This window comes from Falco biarmicus, chromosome 8 (assembly GCF_023638135.1).
Source record: "Falco biarmicus isolate bFalBia1 chromosome 8, bFalBia1.pri, whole genome shotgun sequence".
Classification (NCBI taxonomy): domain Eukaryota; kingdom Metazoa; phylum Chordata; class Aves; order Falconiformes; family Falconidae; genus Falco; species Falco biarmicus.
Window position 1 is genome coordinate 35,223,694 of NC_079295.1, and position 25,495 is coordinate 35,249,188.

General features: G+C 37.6%; 1 protein-coding gene across 3 annotated transcripts in view; it reads right to left on the bottom strand.

The window, feature by feature from the left end:
- DPP10 (dipeptidyl peptidase like 10) overlaps positions 1-25,495 on the bottom strand; it is a 548,469-nt gene that overhangs the window by 231,740 nt on the left and 291,234 nt on the right. For all 3 annotated transcript variants that reach the window (XM_056350156.1, XM_056350155.1, XM_056350157.1), the window contains exon 2: positions 3,216-3,330. In XM_056350156.1, the coding sequence (XP_056206131.1) occupies positions 3,216-3,330 (115 nt within the window). The remainder of the gene's footprint in view (positions 1-3,215; positions 3,331-25,495) is intronic.

Genomic DNA, 25,495 nt, shown 5'->3' on the forward strand with positions numbered 1-25,495 from the left:
GACAGGTTTCTATTCTGAAACTCCAAAGTTTTTCCACATTCCAGTCCCTTACTCTAACACCAGTAACCTCATTCTTTGGTGTCTTCATGTACCTTATCATTGCAATTATCTAATTGTGAAGAAAACTAGCAGGGATACTTGCTTCCAAGCCTTCTACTCCCAGATGCAGAGCAGTGTAGCAATTTGTATTCACGGGCGCAACGGACATTTTTTTAATTTTTTTATTTTATTTTTTTTACATACTCCTTAGTCCACAGAGGTTCACAGAGAGCTGTTGAGCCCCAACAACTGGTTACAGGGCTGGGAGTCCATTCAGACTCTACCACTAATCTCTTACACTACTGATGGTCACACTACATTACATCTGGTCTTCCATCTTTCCAACTCTTTGTTGAGAACACCAATACATTTATACAGTCTCTGAGTATTAGCATAGATGAAATGCAACATATAGGGAACCAAAATATTACTAATATTGTTGGTACAATTTATTAAAACCACAACTGTCTTTGCAACACAGATATTTATTTTAACAGAAGCTAAGTTATTAGTAGGTCAAAATACATCTCTTCTTTCAAGACAGTTCCTGCTTAGTGTTGTATATTGAAGTTGTATTTCATGTAACAAAAAACACCGAGAAATAATATAAAGAATTTCCATTTAGTTTTAATACTGCTTGTATCTTTAGAGGAAGCTAAAGCCTCTTTGAAGCCTTTTGCATATAACTTCCACAGATGTTCTAAAAGTTTGTTACCATACAGAAGCATTGATTCTGCCTATTTAAAAAGGGCATGAAAGCTGTTGCTCAAAGTTCGAGTGAAGTCCAATGACAACTGTTAAAGTGTACAGAGACCTAAGAGTTTCTTACATTGTGGACAAGCCAATGTATAAGTATTTGTAGGCAAAAGAGATAATTTCTGTTGGATTTGGCATATCAGTAAATACACTTCTGCCTCCACAAAACTTTCAACAAAACAGTCAGGCTTCTGAGCAACTACCATCTGAAATTATTATCATCGCCATAAAAAGAAGCAGCATGATACACAGTGTTTAGGGGAATTTACATGAAATCTAAAAGGCACCCATCAGTACAGGCAGAACTAAAAAAGGAAAGAAGTCTCAAATGCTCAAAATAGCATTAGAAATTAAAAGCAATGCACTCTGAACTATCCCAAGTATTTCAAGGACAAAATTCTCACTACTGCACAAAACATCTTAATTCAGATCTATTATATTTTATGAAAAGAATTGGCAAAACCAAGTATTTATAATAACAGATTGGTAGCAGCTTAGAACTGAGCACCTTGCAGCAGCCAAAACTGTCTCCCAAGTTTTTCCTCTCCCTGAATGCTAGACATCCCAGTGATCTTACATATACTGAGGACCAGATAACTTCAGGTATAGTGCTTAGTACCAGCACAGTATCAAAATATTTACTTTCAAAAACTTATTAATTAATCATAAAGTAAAGGGAGAATAGCACTAATTAGGATCAAAACCAGGAAAGTAGCTGTCCTATAATGTACCTCCAAAGCTTTCTTTGGTAAGCATTTGCAACCTGCAAGAAATCCCAGTTTTACAGACCTAGATCATTTTGGGAAAAAGGTTTTTATTTATATCAAGCTCTACAGTCTCTATGGGATATCTTGGAGCATCTGACAGAACTAGTTTTTCACTCGCATGACCTGAACTGAAATGTAGGTCCCAGCTTACATCAAGTTTTCAAGCAAACTCTCTGGATTTTTAAAACAGCCTCAGAGACATTGTAATTCACTGAGCTTTTTTTAATATATTAAAAAAAAATTAACATTTTCCTTAGTTGTTTATTCTTTTTTTCCACGAGTGCCTTCAAAGACTACAATTTATCATCATGAATAATTCTATATAGGTATGAGTCAGAACCGATGTTTATTATTGTGGATTCCAGCGTAACACCTTTGAGATTTTACAAGCTTTAAAAAAAGGTACCTCTCCTTGAAAAGAAAAAGTCTTCTGTCTTAAAGCGTACCAGGATACGCCACAATTTGCCCTCAACATCTGTTTTTTATTATTCCTTGAAGAAAGTGCTGTACACTGAGATTACAGCAGTACAACTTGGAACATTTTGAGAAAAATAAAAGCAAAGTGGAAATAAGCAAACAATCATTTCTTTATCATTCCTTGGACAGCACCATGCATATGCAGTAGATATTTATACAAAACAGAGGAAGCAGAATAATCCATAGTATTCCTACATACTCTCCCCAGCTGTCTCACTCCTTTTGACAAGTAAAGCTTTTTGATCCTTTTCCATTCAGTCTCACCACCCTCCTTTCAAGCAGCAGCAGTCTACTACTGTACTTGCTCATGCACAGACCCACCCAGCTTCCCTTGATTTCATCCAGTAGCTAAATTGTCTGGAACCATTATTTAACTAAGTAGTACTTCATTAACCTTTTGGTTTACACAAACTGGGCACTTGCATGGCAGAATATTTGCAGACCAATGCTTACTATCTAGGCTTGCCACCCAAGTTAGGTACTTTACATTAAAATTTTAAACCTGACCAAAAAATATCAAAGATATTTTTTATTCAAAACTTGTGCAGTGCTTCCTGCTCTTAGGTTTCTAGACATAGTTAAACAGTTGCTGTCCCAGCAATAAAAAGAAAATCTTTAGAAAAATAACCCAGACCAAATTAGACAACACCTAAGCATAATTATTTTGTATGTTTGACTGCTTGTCTATTGCTTGCCCTCACGCTTGGGTTTTTTCCTCTGTAACTGAACCATTCCCCTCTTTGTTTTTGAGAGAAAGAAAAAGGGAGAAGCTTGTGCATGTACATATGAAAGATGCGCACTTCTGATTCAGTGAGAAGTTTCATTCTCAGTATTAGTTTTCATGACATACAGCCTTCTCTTAGCTCATCTGTGAAAACCAAGACACAAATGACAAAATCTTAAAGTCAGCTCACACCTGCTGAGGCTAATGAGGATTGCTTGTAGCCATCTCAAGGCTGACACAATCCCAAGGCCCTATTGCCAAAGCAAAATGCTTCTACTCCACAAGGGTTCTGGTAACTCCCGAGTCCCTACAGGCACCAAATTTATATTAGCCAGAAGTTAAAAATGCTGAAGAGCAAGAGATACTTTAACATTTATATGTCATTTTAACAACTGCATTATGAATCATTATGAATCACACCTTCAGTAAGATAAAATAAAGAAGTAGGTTACCTGGCGTTAAAAGAATGACAGACATAGTGATGAGTGAACAAACAACTAGAATCACCAGCAGCGCAATAGCAATTCCCTTCCAGTTCCTCTGCGGAGGGCTGTTACTTCCAAGTTCCTACAGGAATGGAAAAAAATAAAATAAAAGGAAAAAGACCATGTTTCATAATCATATATTTCTAGAACTATTAGCGACAGGAAAATTGCTTTAAGCATACTCATAATCACAGCATGGGAGGTGATCATGATCCCTCCCCTCTCAACAGTACACAGAGTCATCCAAAGGTGTGTAACTCTTATGGTTTTTTAATAGATATCTCTCTTTTAAAAAATATATATATGTAATTTTATACCCTTAAGAGACAATCAAATGAGCTTATACAAGCTGTCCAAAATATGACTGGTGTTAAAATGCGCTGAACATAAACTTCGGGACAATATCAACTGGCAGTTTATAAGATAATTACAGAAATGAAATTTAGCAATTTACGGTAATTCTACCTAACGTGGTATGGACCATAAAGGTTTAAATACACATCCTTTTTAATGTACACTATTAAACTTATTTGTAATAGAAAACATTTACAAAACTGCCTGAGGCTCCAAGTGTTCAATCTGAAGCTACACAGCTCTTCTTCTCTATACAGCAGTTAACTGTAAACTGCTCCCCTATTACTTATAAAAAAGCAACAGTGGCTTGTAACAAATGTTAAATGAATGCTTCTGTAACTACTTGTACACTTAAACCTAAGTTCTCTGTGGTTACAGGCTTATTGTTACATGCCTATTAACTCCAGCAGGCAGGCGCCATTTAGGTTTGTCGGTAGCAGCAATGCATTGCCTGTGTTTGTGGCACAGTTTGAGACATGCAAACGTCTACCAACAAAACGACAAAAATAGTACAACCGTTTCATACAATCCTAACTCTCACAGAAAGCAGTATTTTTTCTATCTATGGCTGGCAATCATAAATGTTTCTCTGCCACAGGTACCCATGTCTATACTATCTCAAAATTAAATCTCTGTGAAAAGGCTCTCTGTGAAAAGAAACCTGGGAAGGACTTCTCAGAAGATCTCACTTCAGCCTACTTACAAAGCTGCGTTATGTTGCACAAGTGCCCCACAATCTACACATGCTTCCACAAAGCTCCAACTAAATTCCAGGTGGGGTGAAAACCCACAGGCTTTAGCCCACACTTGCCCTTGAAGACACCACCACATAAAAGCCTCTCTCCCTCCTCAGGACCTGCCGCCATAATGTACAGCAGCAGAGCCCTGCAAGGCTGCCTCTCCACTGAATGCATAGGGAGCAACTGCCACGAAAGATGAGACTACTTGGAGTCTCCTATTTAATCTGTTATCCTGGGTTTGTTAATCTTGCAAAGTACACAGCAAGGATATTCTTTCATCTTTCCCCTTTCTTCTGGATAAAAGAGCAGAGGAACTGGGGCAGCTCTGCCACCTCACCCATCTTGTACTATGGGGGGGACCAAGGTGCAGGAAGGCACCTCCTCCTACATTTTATAAGCTTCCAAAGGCACATTAATACCTTTTCACATAAGGACTATTTCATTTTGGTTGTCAATTATAAATGAGTGTAAAATGGAGATTTCTTAACAACAGAAAATAACAATTTCCTTAATAACAATTTCCTTATGCCTTCCTGGCATGTGTATGCCACCTCAGCCCCACATATCACCCAGAACAGCATCTCTAACAGTGTGTTGGGGTTTTTTAACCTCTCAGCTGCTCATTTCTACACAGTTTCCCTCCCTAGTCCTCTTTTCCAGGAAACATAAGGGGAATTCCCCTCTGCAGACCCTAAGCAATCCCACAGGGGAAGTCTCACAGCAGCCCTCAGCCCGCCACAGCTCTAACATGGCTGCCGCCTGCCAGCCCCCATGTTCCTGCCTGGCCTGGGCCTGGCTGAGCTGGCTCATTTTTCAGATTTCTAGCCTCACCAGAGGAAATGTAGCTAGCCTGTCTACTCAGTCTGAATCCTAGGCCACAGCTGGTCTTCACAGGATCAGCCCCCTCACCTGACAGATGTTAAGCCTTCCCCTCCCCGCAGCTGAAGCCAGCTGAAGCCTAGTGGTAAATGGCCACCAGCCAGCCTGGGCTGCTCTCAAGTCCTTCCCTCCTGGTGGCTGTGTGATTAATTGTACTTTTTTATTATTACAAAAACCTGCTCTTTGGTGTTGATGCTGATTGAATAGCAGATAACGGATGACATTCAACTACAGCACATAGAGGGAAATTGAGGACAGTTGCAACCCTGCATTAGCAGGCAGTCCCTCTCAGACTTAACTCCACAGCTTTCCTGGGGATCACCATGCAGCAGAAGCCTGATTACAACAACCAACAATGCATCTTTGGTGCCCATATTTGTTTTACTGAAGTTCAGGATTCCCCTCTTCTGCAAGGCAGAGGGAAAACAATGGTGTAAGCAGGAACTCCTAGCATCCCCCTCCTTTCCCCATCCTGTTGCTCCTATTTCCCAAGCCCTTGCAAACCTACCTGCTACCCTTGTTTTCCTCATCTCTTTCTGATTCATTCCCACCTCGTTAAACACTAATTACCACAGCAACTTCCTGACTAGCCTTAAAAGATGGTTGGTCTTCAAGGCCTGTATGATGGCTTCACAAGCCCCTCTGGTGGGCCCTGGCCACGCTGACATTGCAAGGTTGCCTAGCCTTTTCACAGAAATACAAAACTTTTACATCCTGCTTGTAAGCTCAGGTACAAGAATTATTTCAATGTTCATAGGACAGTCTAGAAAACAAAGTTATTCTAGACAGTATAAATCTTACTCATATGATGCTTAACAGAATCCAATTAAAACAGAACTAGCAGCTCATACAAGCAAGTGGCAGTGAGAAAACAGTAGTTACCCTCAGAGAATCATGAAATCCTGTTCCAAAGAATTGACTTAAAAAAACCCAGAAGCTGGACAACTTGATGAATGTACCAAGTCCTCATTATTCAGAAGGTTCCTCTCTGCAGACATGAATACTGTTCAGTTTCTAAAAATAAATCTACATTTTAAATACTTCTACAAATTTTTTGCAAGGAGAATATCAAACAGATGAATCTAGTATTAAGCATACAAAGCTTACTGGTACCCTCAGTGAAAAAGGGAGCTTGAGCTAGCTGAAACTCTTGGCAACTGGTATAAAAAGAAGGACTTATCTCTGACCAAGTAAAAATTAAGTACTTGATATTAGTATTTGGACAAAATTTAGGAATTGCTCCAAATTATATAGATTAGATGTTATTTAAATGTTATGATGACGTTTAGATACTGGGTGACCACAATCTGGTAACACATTTGTGAAGTTAATGTACACTAACAAAAAAGATTTGATGAAATGTTAGAAAAATTACTCTAATAGGTGAATTCATAGTACAACAAATATCAAGGACGTCTCCAGCCAACTTTCTTTATGTTATGCAATGCAACTCTTGGGACTATAACCTACAAAGTTTTGAAATACAATAACCTGCTCTTTTTCAACAATATAATATTTTTAGCCTTGCACTACTTTTCAAAACAATCATAAGCAAAAGGCAGTTAAATAGATTTTTAGACCGTGTATCATTGGCAAGACAGAAGCTGTCTTTTTGAGTATGACAAGAAGATAGACGTATTCAAGAGGAAACATCATAGAGAACAATACAATGAGAAGCTTTTGACATCATACGGTTTCCCCATAACTAACTGCTAACTGGCACCTAACAACAATGAACACACAGATGGAGATTTAAGGATCTAATCTTCTAAATAGGCTCTTCCATTAATGTGGTTTGAAAAAACATCAACTTTTGAATATGATGGTTTATATATAATACTATCTATAATGTTATTATAGTATTTTACAGTCTAATGAATCAGAAAACGGCTGCTCAAAGCATAATACAATTGCAAGATTTCTCATTATTTAAAGTACCTTTTTCACAAACCATTTAATTGCATTGTAGCCAAAAATAATTCTTAAGTAATACATATTTCTGAATGCAGTTTGTGACTGAGTAATACCCTACTAAAACACAGTCACAAAGAGAAAAATCCATTCTACTGAATACACAAAAAACCTGTACGCCAATGTTATAGAACCTAATGCTTTTGGCCTGTTACTGCCAAATGCTAAAGGCCACATTTTACCATGAGCTTTTAATCAGTGAACTCAACATATTCAACTGAAGGGAGATTCCAGCCTAAAAGCTAAACTTTCTGCTCTGTGATTGTTGCCATGTAATCTCTGTTGAAAAGACCCCTAAAAAGAAAAGGCATAATTTGCTGCCAGACTGGTTTTACAAAAACAGGTATTACATGGCATTACAGAGGCTGCAAATAGCATAATTAAGTGATCACAGCAGAATTTTGCAGTAGTAACCACAAGAAAGGCTTAAACAAAAATTTGTAGGGCCTGGACATGAAAGGGATGATAGGTTGAGGCTGTCACAGGCGAGCATGAGTCAATTTCAACCTTTCAGCATCCCTCTATGCTGGATCCCACTCACCACTGTAAAACAAAATATTTCAGAAGGAAATGCTGAAAAGCTACGTCCAGCAAATACACAAAGCCAATATAATTCAAATATGCTGAAACATTTTTCTCTCTCCTTTTCTAGGCAGATTGCTAAATATATAGTCCCTCTCAAATACATTTTACTGTCTGATGATGAATTAATTCACTACAAGCATGACAATTTTTAAACACTAGCAGGATGTGGCTTTGAATTTCACAGTGTACAGCATGCAAACTTATCCAGCAGTTCCGAGGATTCCTCTCATTTTGAACAAAATACAGACTGATATGGATGTTTCATCTTGAAAATAAAAAAACTACAAAGTTACCTCCATAATGGCTGTGACACCTATATGTAATAAAAACATATAACCCAAGTTTCTATTACAATAGAAATAACAACATGAAACTAATTTCCATTAGATTTATTTCATAATAGAAATATTTTTTATCCCTTGACACAGACATGCGAGTGCTTATAATTTAAGAGCGCTCCTTCCTCTTAAGTACTGTTGGGCATCTTGGTTTGGGAAAAAGAATTACTTAAAATTAATAGATCTAGTAGTTTGGGGGGGAAAAAAAACCCACTCTCAAATATTTCCATATTTTTACCTGCATAAACTTACAAGCTTTCCTGTAAGCAGCATAACCAGAGGAAAGAAAAAAAAACACCACACACACCAAACACCACAGCTTCTTTCCTAAAGCTTATCAAGTTGCACAATTTTATTGTTAATCAATGAGGATAAAAAGCCTTTAAGACATAATTTTTCTAGCAAGCGTGTACAGCTAAGGAGACAACAAAAGGTCAGAATATATTGCCATAACATCCTGCATTAAAAAGTCAGGCCTTTGAATTATCTTAGTAGTACTTTGCTGATTTCCTGGAAAAGTATTTCTGCAAACCACAATACAATTTCTACCATGGTAATAATGACAGAAGCAATAGAAGACTGCCTGGTGTAAGAAGGCACACTGAAGGGTACTGGCTAAAGCCTTGGGACTGAAGAGTCCAAGCTTCTCCAGAAGAGGCAGGTCAGTTAAAATGCAGCATCCCCTTTGGGAGAAGAAATTAAAAACTGACTTTTAGAGACAGGCTAACCCCAAGAGCTGGCATTTAACTAAACTACTTTTTCTCCTAGAACTACCTGCCCATGCTGTAATTAACCTAGCTGATAAATTGTGTCATGAGAAAAATACAGAAAATATGCATTTATCTATAAAAATTAAGAACAAGAATTCCACCAGTTTTAATTATTTCTGCTGTGTACAGCTCAAAGTGAAAGCAGATGTTCTGCCATTGTATCTGCAGTCTGGAGTGAACTTTACCAAGCTGACATGCTCAATGGTAGAATGCACAATGCAGATGCACATTGGTGTTTAACCCTAGATTGCGGGTGTTTGAAAAAGAAAACCCATCAGCACTGAGCTGCAACAGTGTCTGGTGGTTGCCTTGTTTTCTGTTGAGGCACTAAGGGCAGACAAAGAATCTTAGAGGAGTCACAGTCTATAGCAGATTCTGCCAGCATAGCATCTTCTGAAGCCTTGAATGAAATGCTTTTTTTTAATTCCTCCCCCCCCAAAAAAACAAACAACCTGTTCCTGTACTGTCAACAGGACAAAGCCTACAGAGGAAAGCTCTAAGAAGAATCACAGCATTTCCTTATTTTGGCAAGAACTTCGGGGCAAAGTGCATTAGTGTAATGTAATTTGTAATTTGCTTTGCAGTAGGAATGAGTCTCACTCTGTAGCTTAAATGTAATCACAACAATATCACTTAATGACTCCTCCTGCATCTACTTCATTAAACTCTAACGTTTGCATTCCCCAAACAAGAAGAAAAGGTGATAAACATAAAAAGACAAACAGTTTCATGTTTTATCTCAGGTGTTTTAAAAGACAGACCCAGGATATTTGAAATAAAAAGATGGCAGTCTTTCCAATGTTCTTTATATAACTGGTCCTGCAATTGATATTAAATACTACCTGCCTTGATTTTGCAGCGTACTATTTGGAGGAAAATTACCACAGCAAGCATTTAGAATTTGTGATTAAATGATTGCATCTATTCCTTCCCAGCTGTTTTTGAGTAACCCCACGGCCTAGACAGCAAGAGAGACTAAAAGACAGATCCACAAAGTGGCACAGGATAGTTATAATCCATTTGCATAAGTACCTATCATTTTCATCCCTCACGCTCCCTTTACAGTTCACCATGTTATAAGATCCTATTGCTCCTGTTCTTGTCTGAATGATTATGGTCATACAATTACTTTCCCTGGTCAATATCTTTATTCATCGAAACATTGGCACTTCTTTTCAGAGTCACCGTAAAATGCCATTTTCACAGGAATGCATGACTCTCTTTCAGCTCTGTGGATAACAGGCATTTTAAAAAGAGAGCAGCTTGTTAGCAATTACCCTGCTTAGAACAGGTGTGGGATTTGGATATGGGAACAATCTGTCTTCATATTTTATTTCTCTGGGCTGTGCTGCTAAGAGAAACCCCCCCCTTGCAGAGCCAAACTGGAAAAAAACACAGCACAATCCAAAACAAATAAAACAAAACAAACCACACCCCTGTCTCATTAAAAATAAACTAAAAGAATAAATGTGCACATGTAAGTCATTCTGAGAGATGTTAATCACCCACAATAGTTATGTATTTTCCTAACCTTGCAAAAACTTCCGTGCTTTTTTCAGCCTTGATCGTTCTTGTTCTAAGCAGAGAGATTTTCTTCCCAGACCTACAAATGCTTATTCACAAACTGAATTTTGGTCATTTTTGGTGTTCTGGAACAGCTTTGTCAACACCCTTAGTTCCAACTACTCACAAAAAAGATCAGAAACATTTATGGCATTTATGTATTATGGCTAGCATTAAATCGCATTTCACACCTTCCAACTCATTTTGCAGTGTACCTTATAAGATTTACTCAAACACAATGAGCTAGCTATTACACTAGACAAACCAGTAAAAGCCTAACTTCTAAAGCATTCTACCAAAATCCCTGTTCAACGTCTAATCACACTGGATGAGTTTAAAATTTTGGTCATTACTGATACACACGATAAATACAACAGCAGGGAGAAAATGGGGTCAGCACAACCAATCAAATCACCACAGCACATGCACAAGTTAAAATTTGTGCCCAACCACCGATCACAATAGTATTCACATTTGCAGCACAGAAAAACACGGGGGAAAAAGCATAGTATAATGGTGCACCATATTAAAGTATGTAAAATGCAGGTCATGGAAAATACTGTCATAAGGACTGTTGAGTAGCTGGGGCAGAGGGAGACCTGGATAAGATAACAATGAATAACAATATTGGTTTATATTTGAAATAAAAAAACCCAGTCATGATGTAGAGACAAGCTACAGCAGGCAAGGGAATCCCTTTGGCTTTGGGAGTTGAATGTAATGCACTTCTACGGAGAGATACAATGCCACAAAGTGTTATTGCAGCATCAGAGGCAACTTCTTGAGACAGTATTTTGAAGTTCTTATCCCTTTTCATCCTGTGTTCACAACCTTTTACAGTTCATTTCTAACAAATTTTCAGAAGTAAAAATTCTGTATTCTTTTTCCAGTCCAGCAGAAACATTTGGAGAATTAAGGAGAATAATGATGTTCTGGCAAGATGTGATTAAGCATCTTGAGACTCAGAAGTACTTATGTACATGAAAGGTACATATAGCCACCTATAGGGATTTTTGCAAGTTCCTAAAGTAATGAACAACTGAACAGTTCTTTATTAAATACGCCTACTTGGAACACTCATCCTATCTCCCCTGCGAATCTCACCTCCAGACAGTTGGTTGTCAAGAACAGTCACACACCCTTTTGGAGCTCTGAGGCTCACTGCTAAGCCCTGGGGTGACTCCAGGTTATGTTCCCCGTGTCCCCATCAGGCCAAAGCTCCAATATTCACACTGTGCTGTATCTTCTCTTCCTCACCCAAGTCTCATCTTGAACCTAATAAGATTTTTGACTGAATAGGAAAAGCTATCTCTGTATCTTAAAGACTGCCGGCAAGATGACATGAAAATAAAGCAAGTAGCTCATTTGCAGTAAGCCAATGCATCATTAGTATCTAGAGGCAATCAACAATTCATTTGCCATAACCAAAGAAAATTCTTAATGTACTTTACTAAACTAAGTAATACCAAGGACAGAAAAAGATGGCAAAGCAGCAGGCACAAACATGGTTTTATTCAGGTTACTATGATGTAAAGGAAGAAGTCTATATGAATACTAGCACAGTCATTTATGGCCAAAAAGGTATTTTCACATATTCCTATTGATCCAAACTTTAATGAAATGCCACAAGATAGCAACATATTTCATCCATTCTTATTATGTTGAAGAAAAAAACCCCAAATAATAAATCTCAAAAAAAAATTAAAAAATGGATGAGTACAGCCTATACATGTTGAATACCTACACACGTTTCCACAGATATAACAAAGTTCTTTGCTAAGATGTATCCTTTTTGTTACTCAGAAACTAAATTATACTTTGCCTGATTTGTTTGTGGGATTTTTTTTTAAAAAAAAAGCTTTTAAATTTATTTTAATTTCTCAATGCATTTGCAAGGTCCCATAATAGATGACTTTTAAAACTGGCACAGTCGATTTCGGAATTAATGAGCAGATCTGTTTGACAACGTAACATTACACATCCCTGAAGGTTAGAAAAACAGGAAAGGTAACTATACTGCAGTAATGTCACATAAGTAAAAATCAAGTTTATGCCACATAATTTTACAATTTAAATTGAATATGGTGTCCCTTGTATTTAGTGGTATACAGTGAGATCTACGCTGGAGAATGATTTTAAAGTAAAACCACCGTCAGATTAGAACCAAAATCGCCTTTTGGCATTTCTCGTTTTTCAGGTATTGGTACACACACTTAACTTTATGCCATTTAAGTGTCCCGGAGAATGGAATTGACAAATACTTCTTTTTTTCTTTTTTTTTTTAATTAGATGAGTGACATTACAGATTTGTTCCATATTTTGAAAATTTCTGATTTAAAGGTTATTTTGCAAATTTACATTGATATTTTCCTATTTGTTTTCAAATTTACACAAAAGTTACTTGCAAATAAAACAAGTAATTTAAATCCAACTGTGTCTTTATAAACCTCTGTGTGTACATATATGTGTACATACATACCACTGAATATGTATACAGATAAATATCATTCAAGGCAACGTTCCCATAAATAAATTAAAATGTAAATAAACCAAAGAGCGTCTAGTACCAGGAAAGGGGACACTGTAGTCTCTGCATTTAGGGGGATCTAAGGTAATAAAAAGTTAGATGAGTTTCCTAAGGTCATGTGAGAATGGTAAACCAGCATCTCTTTAGGTAAATATTTGTGAACAAAACTGTAGCAAACAAAATTATTTAGCCAGTATCATTGGGCTCTGATTAGGAATCTATAATTTAGTTTTTCACAGTCCTCTTCATGATTAAGTTGCCTCCTTTTCCAAAAAATTGAATTTTGTTTAAGTAGAGGAATACTACAATTCATCAAAAATAAAGATATGGTTTCCTCCTGCATTTTGTTACAGGAAAAAGACCAGAGGAGCAATCAGGAAATTTTTGGATCGGATACTATATACTACGTTATATAGAGATTACATATATACAATAACCCAGCAGAACCAAGATCATAGTTCACTGAAAAACAGAGCAAATCCTCACAGCAGTAATGACATTACATTTTTCACATGCACATACACTGAGAGCTTATAAAAAAGCATTTATAGAAAGACTGTGGGTCACCAAATCATCTCCTTACATATACTCCACTCAATTAAAAAGCAAATACAGTACTAGGATGAAAAAAAATATCAGGAATTTCTTGGCTGTTTTACAGGATTTATTGATTTCAACAGCACACTTCTAGATAATGTAAAAATCCAGCTTTTTTTTTTTTTCCCCCGCAAACTCTTCTTAATGACCAACCCTATCTACATAAAACATTCCAAAGGCCCTTTATCCATTATGTTTCATGGGGAAATGTGAGCCACCCAATAATGGAGTGGCTCTTAACTGATCTATGGAAAATGGGAATGCTTCTTGGTGGGACAGAGCACGCTCTTCTTCTCTAGGTGTTAAGACAGTTCTGCCACAAAGGCATGACCACCAGCACCTAGCCTAGGGCAAACTTCATCAAAGAAAATGAAAAAAAACCAAACATTAATAACTTTAAATATTTTTTTTGGCTCAGCAGGAGTAAGTTAAAATAGCCCATCAGTTAAGATTTTGAGATTTGCTTCAGCAACACATTTTCTGTGGAATCATGTGATTTCTCTCACTATTGACTCATATCTCATTTGCTTCAGTTGAAAGATTTTGAAGCGTTGAACAGTGATCCTGCTGTGTTCACCTCTGCTGTCAGTTTGCTAATGCAAGGAGGGGGCCCTTCAGACCAGTGTACTCTACTGAGCCTGGCTGCAGTGGAGTTGACTGTCTCCACAGCAGCCTGTACGGTGCTGTGTTTTGGATTTGTGGCTGAACTTGTGTTGATAACTGACATTTTGGATATTGCTAGAAATCAAAGTCGTGGTAAAGGGTGAAGCAGGGGTGTCTTCCAAGCGGCCATTGCTCTGAGACTGGCTGGGCATGGTCCTGCTTGTGGGAGGTGGTGATTGCCTTTGCATCCCTTGCTTTGTTTTCCATTTCCTTCACTTACCAAACTCTCTTTACCTGTACCTATGAGTTTTCTTGCTTTTGCTCTTCCTATTCTCTTCCTGGTTCCACTGCAGGGGGGAATGAGCAAGCGGCTGTGTGATGCTCAGCTGCTGAACAGGTCAACCCACCACAGGCACTTCTCACAACACTCTCTTGCATCTGTATTTAATGATTGCACCACATACTATCGTGTATTTCCTTTCAGTGAGGTTATATCATAGCCATCACAAGTATAGCAGGAAACTGCAGTCTCTCAATAACAGAATGGATTAAGAGTCAAGATGCTCCCATTGGCAGCCTTTTCCAGATGCTGTTTTTATTGAAAGTCAAAGAAATTAGTAGATACTCTAAGGCGTGCTCTAGCAAAGCTTGGATATTCTGAGAAAAAACTCAAATGCACCTTTGATTGTAGGGCTAACTAATCCCTTGGGACCTTCTGACTCTCAGTTAAAGCTCTTGTTCCTGCAATGTTCCAGCCCTGAAAGGGACCTACAGAACTAAGCACAGAAGGTGCCTAGATCTGGTATTTGTGGAATATTAATTAATAGAGATAAAGCGGGATGGAGAGGAAAACCAGAGAATGCATGAGAAACAGACACTTTGTAACTCTACATGGAGTTCCTACCTTATATATAGCTCTTTGTTTAAAATGGCAGCATAAGGAATGCAGAAGACCAATTACTGCAATTTATGGAATGGTGCCCAAAGCCCAAAAGCCTTTACTGGCTGGGTATTAGGTACTATTACTTCAAGCAGTATAAAATACCAATAATTATTTCTTGTGGCCAATTTATACTTTTTGTTAACTGAAGAAGGATATCTCTGCACTGCACAAAAAGAGAAAGTAACAATCCCCTTGGGTTTCACAACATTGGGGGGTGGGGGAATGAAGATTATTAGAATATGCAAAATAAACATACAATTAGTAATTGCTGTAGCAGTAGCAGCTTCCTCTGAAGTGTACAGTTTTTAACTAGTTACATGTACTCTTATTACATGTAGTTACATGTACTGACCCATGCAAGTGCTATCACTGCAAGAACAAAATCATTTCTGCGACACATTCCTGCATAGCTGTTACAGTATGGGAATGACAAGCAGCAGCAACAGAAATCAGAGAAATCAGGTTCAGTGTATATTTGTAAAATAAATATGAGAACTATGAATAAAAGGTAGGCTGAGCAGTACTAAAAAAAGAATATTTTTAGGTGTTCTGTCATACTCTTAACAAGAGAATAACAGATAGTGCCATGAAAAGCAAAGATACTGTTATCTACCCCACACATGCTTTAATATTTGTATGAATAAAGGTGAGAGCGTATCACTGAATATCTTAGAAATTCTGGCAGAAAACCATACTAACTAGGAGCTTTGACTTAGAGCAAGAAATGAACGACAACTTTCATTTTCTTCAGAGTAATGTTTTCTTCCTAGCTGATTCTCATGATAAATAAGGCAAGGATGATTTCTATAAAATACGTATTATCTATTTCTTTTTGGCTTCTTGCCATTTTGAGAGTTAGAAGGGTTATAATTAGAACTCGGTTAAACAGAGAAAGAAGTTGAACAGCAACATAGAGTTGGGTACCTGGCCATTGGCAGAACTGTTACACTAAATTGGATGGGAAGTTCAAAACAGCCTTGTCACTGAATATTCCATTAATGCACTGAAGATCATTTGCTATCTAAAGATTCCATACTTACAACACTCAGTTCAAATTCTCTCCTTGGCTTTGAGCTTTAATATGAGAGCCAAATAATTCCTTTAAATCCACTTCAACAACTCCCACCGAAATATCTGGAGGCAGAGGACAATATTGGACTCATGTAGATGCTGGGCTGTGAGACAGACTATAATACTGTGGCTTTCTCATATATACTTACAGAGATGCACTGCAAGTTTTAAAGGAAATGGATCCTTGCGTTGCTCCATGATTCTCCAGACTAATATTTAAAGAAGCATCAACCTTGATTTCTTTTCTAAATACTTGTCAAGAGTTGTTTATTTTTCACTAAGATTGAATGAATGTATTCAGTCTGTCCTCAACATTGAGCTACTAAGAAGTTAGAATCCAGACCTATACGGACAACTAATCTGCATAACTTTTTAAACAGGTTACAAAAGGAAAGTTCTTCCAGATTCATGCCATGCAAAAACGGTTTCACAGGTAATCCTGAATGTTCATAAAATACAAACCACTTTCAGAATGGACAGGAAAAATCCAAACTAATAAAACCAAACCACCCACAGAATATGTATGGATTTCTTCACAGGTAAGTGGCAATGATTAACAAATGCCTTCTCAAATTTGTGGAAACCTGCCAAGAATTATTTTTTAACTAATTTTCAAAAAGAGAATGGTATCAAAAGTGCTGGTGTAGTTAATATCTGACTTTTGCAGAAAAATTTCCTCCTTCACTTTTTCCATTGATTCTACACCTGTGGTGTTTCCTTTTTTTTTTTCTACAGCTCATAGTACCGTATGTTACTTATTCCCGATTAGGTAACCAAATAATCCTTTATATTCTTGTCTCCTTTGTGTAAACAATTTATTAAGTTTTCTGGAAGAAGCTATATTACAAGTGATGGGGTTACAACTTTAAGCAGCTCTAGCTGTTGCCACCAGATCGAAATTTTGAATAGCCTTAAAACAAGCCCAAAGCTCCTTGAAGCTGACCTGACACACACTAAGTGACAAAGTGAACAGCTGGCTACACACCACACCCATGATTTCTGGCTACAGTGCCTCTTGAAGCGAGAAACTCAAGTCAAAGACTGGGGAGACATACCGCCAAATCCCCATGCCGCTCTGCTGGGTACATGCCATCGGAAAAACAAACCAACCACTAAATTAGCTTTTGTGCAGGACATCGGCTGGGAAAACAAAGCCCAGAGATGGAAACCATCCTTTCCAACTTCCCCATAACCACAGTCAGAAGATGGAAAAAAAAACCCAAAAACAAAAAAAAACACAAAAAACACACAACACCACACAACTGGGGCAAAAAAACCTGAAAGTGGCTCTGACAAAACTGACTCTGACACAAGTTAGTCTGATGGACCAGCTAGTATCAAACTTGAAATGTCCTCCCTCCTGCCCTCAGTTGTATTGGCCATCACAAGCCTCGCAAATAGCCACATCATTTCTCTTCATGATGGAGCACCCCAAGACGTTTTCCTGTGCATAGTCTTCTCACCTAGACTTTCTTGGTGAATGGGGACAACATAAAGTGATTTTTTTTCTTGAAACTAGCATCAGTAAAAAAGCTCAGCTTCTAAGATCACATCAGTCAGTAACGTGAAGTCCTATTTCCTTTAATGTTTTCTACAGGAGTCTTTAAGCGCAAAAAGCATGGCTTATCACACATTTGGAAGTGAAGTAAAAGTATTCATCTCATCAGTTCATCAAGACTACCTGTCTACAACAGAATCATTTGCAAAACAACATGGTATTTTAATTGCATGATGTTTCAACATGATGCAGCAAAAGAAAATGAAGCAATACATCCTATAGGAAAAATATTTGAAGATTCTAACCCAGTATAACAACTGCATGTCTACACTGCTGATGTTATTATTAAAATACATCAAAGTAGCTGTTTATGTAACATAGCTGGAATGTAGTAAGCTGTGACGATTTTCTAAGTAATTTTTCTGACCTAGCAAAACATGTTGGTGGCAATTATTCCATTATTTCCCCTAGAAAAGAGTTTATATACATTATTTTATTTATACTCCATATGTTACAATACAATCCGAAAACATACTGCAAACAGGATTTTGCAACAAAATTGAACTATAATATTTTGACTTGTCTTTTTTTTTTTTTTTACCCGAGTCTTTTTATCCTGTGCAGTTATGAGGAGTATTTACATCTTACTAGAAGCAGAAAACTACATTGTTCTTTTAAATGTCTAGGTTTTTATTTTAATTTTTCCATTCTTAAATCATCCAAGAGAATAACAAGAAGTTTTGCAAAGTACAACTGCACCAACAGTAATTGCATATGTCAGCTTCTGAAACAAGAAGCTATTAAAAATATATACAATCAAAAATTGCAGTTTACCCAAAAGCTGTCTACATACCACTCAGCACCAACCAAGAAATGTACCTCCCCTTCCCTTAAGCTCCTCTCTCTGAATATTTCTGTGTCAGTAGTCAACACATTGCAAGACACCACAATAAGACCATTCCTTCTGCCTTTTATGCATTCCCTGAGGTTATTAGTTGCATATTTAGGTAACCCTGCAAGTAAGCAATGAAAGGAACCGTTGGTACTTTCATCAATAATTTATTTTAAGGCTGCAACTTCAAATATTTAAACATACCAGCAAGAAAAGGGCATAAACTGTTTAAAAAAATGAGACCTATTCTTGTTCTGTAATATGCCAGCCACCCAATAATGACTGCATAAATGCAAAGGTTACAAAGACAAGAAAGACGTATGATTCAGATTACAAGTCAAGCTATTGTTATAGGACAAAGGAAAAGAATCGAATCAATGCTTTAACTACAGCCACCTTCAGGAAGTGCCCACAAACAATACTTGGCAGTTTCCTTCATGACCACGCATTGAGGCTGCAAATCTTTGCTAGTCCTCCACTTGTGCTCTAAATTGAAGGTACGATTACTTGTGCTCTGACTGCAGCCAAGTTGATTTGCAGGCCCCATCAGGTAATTAAGCATATGAATGGAAGAAATCATCGGTACAACTAATTGCAGCTCAAACGTAGAAGACAGCTTCTGAAAATCATTGTCAGATAGAAACCGATAGGCATAAGGAAAAGCAAGTGAAAATTCACTCAGCTCAAACAGCACAAGCAACCATGTACGGCTCTACATCCCCAGTGATTCCCTCCTCTGTGACTTGGTTTCCAAAAGACTCGCTTTTATGAGAAAAATAAATTACAATAAGGATGCTCTCAGAGAATAGCTTCGTGACCCACATCTATCGTGATACTTGTACCTGATCAGCCAGTTAATAACAGCTAAATTAAGAGCAGATCTAGATATTGCCAGATAGCACTAGCACACAAATGTGTATTTAAAGAAACAATGGTCACAATTTCAATTATATATCTGATTTTCAATCATACATCTTTTATGGGTCACTGTCTTCTGAGATTATGAAAGTAATTTTTATACCTAGTTCAGACTGATAATTACAGGATGGGTAAAACTTCAAGTACTGGGCACATTCTACAAAAGAGTAAAAAGTATTTTATCAGTTACAAGGGGTTCTGAGCTTGCCTGCAGTTTAATATACCAGGTAACATAGATGATACAAGGTCAAAGGAAAATAAAACATTACTCAGAATCAGTATGGATAATTTCCATTACAGAAACACCAAGAGCTGCCTAAAGCGTGACTGTGTAGCGTATTTCCACTTTTTTTCCCCCCCTCCTTATTCACAAGTCTATCTCAGTTGTCAGCTTTCCATCTAGGCCTATATTCAAACTAGTATCATGGGTTTGTTATATTGAAAGAACGGAATATCCTGCAGAAAAGAACCCTCTGAAGACAAAACACAAATTCAGAAATTCAAAATTTTGTAAGACTGGCAAATCTAGGTGCCTAAAGCCTCATGAAAGCACAGCATTTAGCATAGTTATATGAATATAATTAGAAAAATCTTAGTAAACTTAGAAAGAAAATTATACAAATTCCTTAACAGTGAAGTTCTCAGTAGAATGAGAACAGCAACATCCTTGTAGTATATTTCAGAGTACTGTAAGTTTTTTTTATTTGAACACTGAGTGCTTGTTGATTTCAGAAAAATAAAACCAATAGATTAAAATTCACTAAGCAGTATTTTAAGTCTTTTTTTTACTTGCTTCTTAAGCCCTCAGAAGGTTTTTCATTTTATCATTGCGCCACAGAAGAAATCATCTGGCTGAAGGACAGGGAAAATCACAACCCTGGTCTACTCAGTCATTCACAAATGAGACATTAAAAGTGACCACCTGAGGGGCAATTACTTCCAGTAGTCTTCAATAATTATTGGATTTATACCATCTGGCTTGCTGCTTTACAATACATTAGCCAAATTCAGTTTTCAGGTGTATTTACTCAAACCTTTTGAACTTTGCCACTACTGTTTTAAGACTTCTCTTTGAATTACTAAAACTCTCGTTAACATTCAATTCATTCAGAAAATACTTTTCCTTATTCTGTTTGGTAAAACTGGAAGTACAAGCAGAGAACTGTTGCTCTAGCAGGTGACTGAAATTTCATTCCCCTTCCAATTTAGCCCATTATTCTAAACTTACTCTTGTTTTTGTTACCCCTAACACTGGCAGAAGAGAGTTTAAATGATCTCGATTTCTTCAAAAGCTCTTCACTCCCTCTCATCTTTCCAGATTTTACAGCCACCATATAACTCTATCTCCCTTCCACAATTTGCATTTTCTCCACGTTAGAGTTTTACTATCTAGAAGCATAACTAGTCCTGTTATCTATAATGACCATTAAGAACATGAAAGGTAAAGCCAGATCACTCTGCTTTATCAGATGTTCGTGGTCATAAGAATAACTTCTAACATTTTTTAATACATCTAATCACATAGGGCTTTCTTTGAGAAGAACAATATTAAATAAGATTTAAGTCAATACTGTTTATCAGCAGTGTAGCGTTTTGAAGCTAATTCATGGTCAAGTAACTACATTTTATCCAAAAAATCTTTAGAAGTCATATCTCGGCATCATATTAATGATCTTCAAAGTTATAATGCCTATGAATTCGGTAAGATTGTTTCAACTGCTCCAGCAGAAAGGCAAGGCTGACTTTCACCTCTGCAGTCCCTATGAATGTTAGCGCACACGCAAGGGAACGCCGCAGTTAGTTCACTGGTGATGTGTCTGCAGTGCTCACTGCATGAATTAATCAGAGTTCTTACACAGCCTTCAGTAGCTCATGTATTTCTGCAGTGCTTTGAGCATACAATGCAAAGACAATTTACATTCACCCCAAACACGTGGTAATCTCCAGGATTTAATGCTGCAGTATTTATTTGCTCACATCAAAAAGGCTTTGTCAAAAATAGTAGTACTGTCAATCAAATCAAATCCACACAATTCTATGCTGCTATAGACCAAAACCTTCTGTCAATTCTTTCTTTTGAGCTAACACTATATTTTTGAATGAAGATAGCACATCATGTGCCTTTGCAGTATTTACAAGGAAATACTACATTGTACTAAAACTTATGCAAATACAATGAACATCTGTGTAACTAAAATACAGCTCAAAACAAAAGGACAATGATACTTTGCCATCTTCCCACAGCAAAAAGCAAAACTTCAGAATGTTAGAAATGAAAGTGAGGAACTTCAACAAATGTAAATGAATAGCAGATCAACCTAGACCAGATGCCATAGATATAAATTACACCTGAATGCAAGTAATATTTGAAACTAAGTTAATTTTGACTATCAGGTTTGTGTGCGGACTCTGCTTTAATCCACTAACATAAGATTTTATAAATTTTAGTTTTATTTTTGAGAGGCAGATAGAAGGAAGACTCATATTAATATACTCTAGGATTTAAAAGTTAAGATTTAAGAACTCAAAAAAATTGTCCCCAGAAAATGAGAGCTCCACAGAAACTGCAGAGATTCATTTTATAACCATAAGGGAGGAGGTAAAACAATTCATGATTATAGACAGTCAGCACTTTTTTTTTTTCTCATGTGAATTACTAATTTTGAGTGTATATTTCGTATTTGGATTGCATGTACTTTGTAACAGTTCATTCATTATGAATGGATCATGCAGAAGCATTGACAGACCTCAGACCTGATCTAAAGTCCTCAGCAGTTTCTCAGGGTCAGACTTTTAATAGCACCTAAATTAACTCTATTTCAATGGAGATGACTTACTATACCTTAGTACAATCGGTTCCACTAAAGTCCTGATCAAGTTAAAGTACTATGAAAAGCACTACATTTTAATTTACCTGTACTTCAGTATTCACACATAGCAGCATGCAAACAAACCTATCTTATACCACCTGGACATTCTCCCTTCAAAACCGAAAAGAAAGCATAAAAGCAAATGTATCTGTTGAAAATTGGTTTTGAGCCAACATGCTAATTTCTGGTTTTATTATCCCGGTGTGTAATCAGAGGAAATCTGCCTACCTGACTAGCATCACTCCTTATTTACAAAGCTTATCAGAAGCATTAAAGAGGATCAGCTACTTCGAATATCTGGGAATCAGTAATTAACTCACAGAGCAGAAAACTTAATTGATGCAAGGATGGACACAGCAACGGGAGACAACCTCTTAACTGGGAAGCCCACGGGGCTCCAAAGCAGCCAGCAAGATCTGTGTGCCCAAGTGATGAATAAATGCTGATTCGTTCTGAAAGTGTACTCATATGAAAAACAGCAACCTGCCTCAGGGATGAAAAGTGCCTTCTCTCCATGGAAAGTTATCCAAATATTAATTTCTTCCACCAGAGGAAGTGTATTTTGTTATTTAGTGAAATCTGATTCAATGGACATCCTATCAAACAGGAATATGTATCCTAATTTCCCTCAAAAAAAGGCCAAACCTTAAAACTGAGTGTAAAAGCATTAAAGGATGCCATTTTGCCAAAAAGTCTGAGTCCAGAGTTTTAACACATATAGCAGTTTTTCTTAGTAAACATTTTTCCAAGGCAAAATCAATTCTAGAGTATGTGTCTTCAGAATAGTACTCCTCTTCCTTGCACATGAATTTCCAGCTTACAAGCATCCTGGTTTAGGTATGATAATTTTATTTCAAGAGACTAGTTGGAGGCACTCGGAGCCTACTCAGCTGGGACTTCTCTCATCCCAGAAAGTAAAAAGTAGCAGAGTTGCTTCCATCAATGCATGTACCTCTAGCAAGGCCATTTTAAGGACAAAACCCAATTATCATTTTGACATAGTTTTACCTTCAAAACCAAACATGAAAGTAATAGTATAATATGCCTCACGTCTCTTGCCTATTTTTTCTATTTTAATTTTCTAATTTTAATGAACAAAGGCACTCCAGAAGCAGATCCATTACACATAAAAATAGATTTCAGTCTTCAAATATGACCTTTTAATTAAAACAGATCATTAAAAAAAATATTTCAATGGTTGTAAATGCTGAAAATACAATTCTCTTAAAATTCTATAAAAGACAGAAGTAGCAGCCAAAACAGACACTTTCATTCTCAAGAGAAAAATAATACTATCTGCAAAGTGAGTGGAGGACACCATATATCACAATTACACCAGTTCATTTTATGATGAACTTAGGCACAGAGGCACAAGCAAAACTTTCGGTTTCCATCAGCACAAACCCTAACACATATGAAGGTTGCATTCATGAAACAGTTTTTAATGACTTTTGGAAGGAGGACTACAGTCAGAAAACAGAGTGGTGGTGTTTTTACCGTTACAACTGGAGCCTCATACTAAATGTAGGGCCATGGAGCACTCTGTGACCAGCTCAGAGCAGATGTATGAAACACTACTCAGAAAAGATTTAAGTGAGGAATCAAAGCTGTTTGAAGAGAAAGTTACATAGACTTCAGCTAATACAGATCAGCCAGGAAGCAAATCTGCTAAGGCTTTATCTTTTGACTCAAAGTAAAAACCGTCACAGCAACCCTTCACAAAAGACTGATCTGTCTGAGGTGCTGGGAAGAGATGTTAGATAATGAGCAACAGATGGTATTATGAATGAAAACAAAAAGTTTTGGAGAAGCACCCATATGACAGAAAGAACATATGGGGAAAACAAAGATACATAACAAGTCAGTGTCTGTCTTGGGAGAAGACCCAGCTAGGTTACTACCAAAATTTGTTCCTGGGGAAAGTCCCTGAAGAGGGGCTGCAACCACAGGAGGGGGAGAAACTTGAAGGTTCGACCCTCACCCAGGGAGCTGCCTGGCTTCTCCACAAACAAAGGCTGTGCGGTCTTGGATGAAACAGGACCACATGCCTGTTCACCAATTCTGGACACTTTGCAATAAATTCCATCTTGTAAAGCTCACTATTTCTGCACTCCTGACAGAAAGCACTACATCTAGCAAGAACAAACACACAGAAACATGAGACAAGCTCTGCTCCGTTGTAGTCAGTGAACTCCTACCATGTGGAGCCAGATGATTGGATGGGAAAGGGGAAAAAAGCTAGATAAAGCTAGGGGAAAAAAACCTTTTCTATCAGAGGCTGAGATGTACATGCATTCAGTCTTTTAAGTAGTCTCACAGAAAACCTGCACACCACTTCATTTTCCTTTGATATTCACCCAGAAACGGGGCAATTTCTACCATCTACCTCACAGTTAATGAGGCCACTTCCAATCCTAAAACTGTGTATGTGCTAAGCAGTCTACCAGGAAGAATGATCCTTCATCATCCCAGGAACATTCTCCTGGAAGAAAGTCTCTTCTGTTTTCCTGCTTTTGATGACAGCAGTAGAAGAGACAATTCATAACTACTAATGCTCTGCTACAGCTAATAAGAGAATGGTTTGGGTTGGAAAGAACCTTAAAAATCATCTAGCTCCAACACTCCTGCCATAAGCAGGGACACCTTACACCAGACAAGGTTGCTCCTAAGCCCCATCGAGCCTGGCCTTGAGCACTACCAGGGATGGAGCATCCACAGCCTCTCTGGGCAACCCGTGCCAGTGCCTCACCACCCTCAAAGTAAAGAATTTTTGCCTTATATCTAGTCTAAATCCACCTTCTTTCAGTTTAAAACCATTCGCCCTTGTCCTACCCCTAGAGGCCCTAATAAAAACTCTGTCCCCATCTTTCTAATAAGAGCCCTTTAGGTACCAGAAGGCCACTATAAAATCTACCAAAAGCCTTCTCTTCTCCAGGCTGAACAACCCCAACTCTCTCAGTCTGTCTTCACAGGAGAGGTGCTCCAGCCCTCTGATCATCTTCGTGGACTCATCTGGACTCAATCCAACTGGTCCATGCCCTTCTTATCTCAGGGGTCCCAGACCTCAACACAGTACTCCAGGTGGGGTCTCATGAGAGCGGAGTAGAGGGGGACAATCACCTCACTTG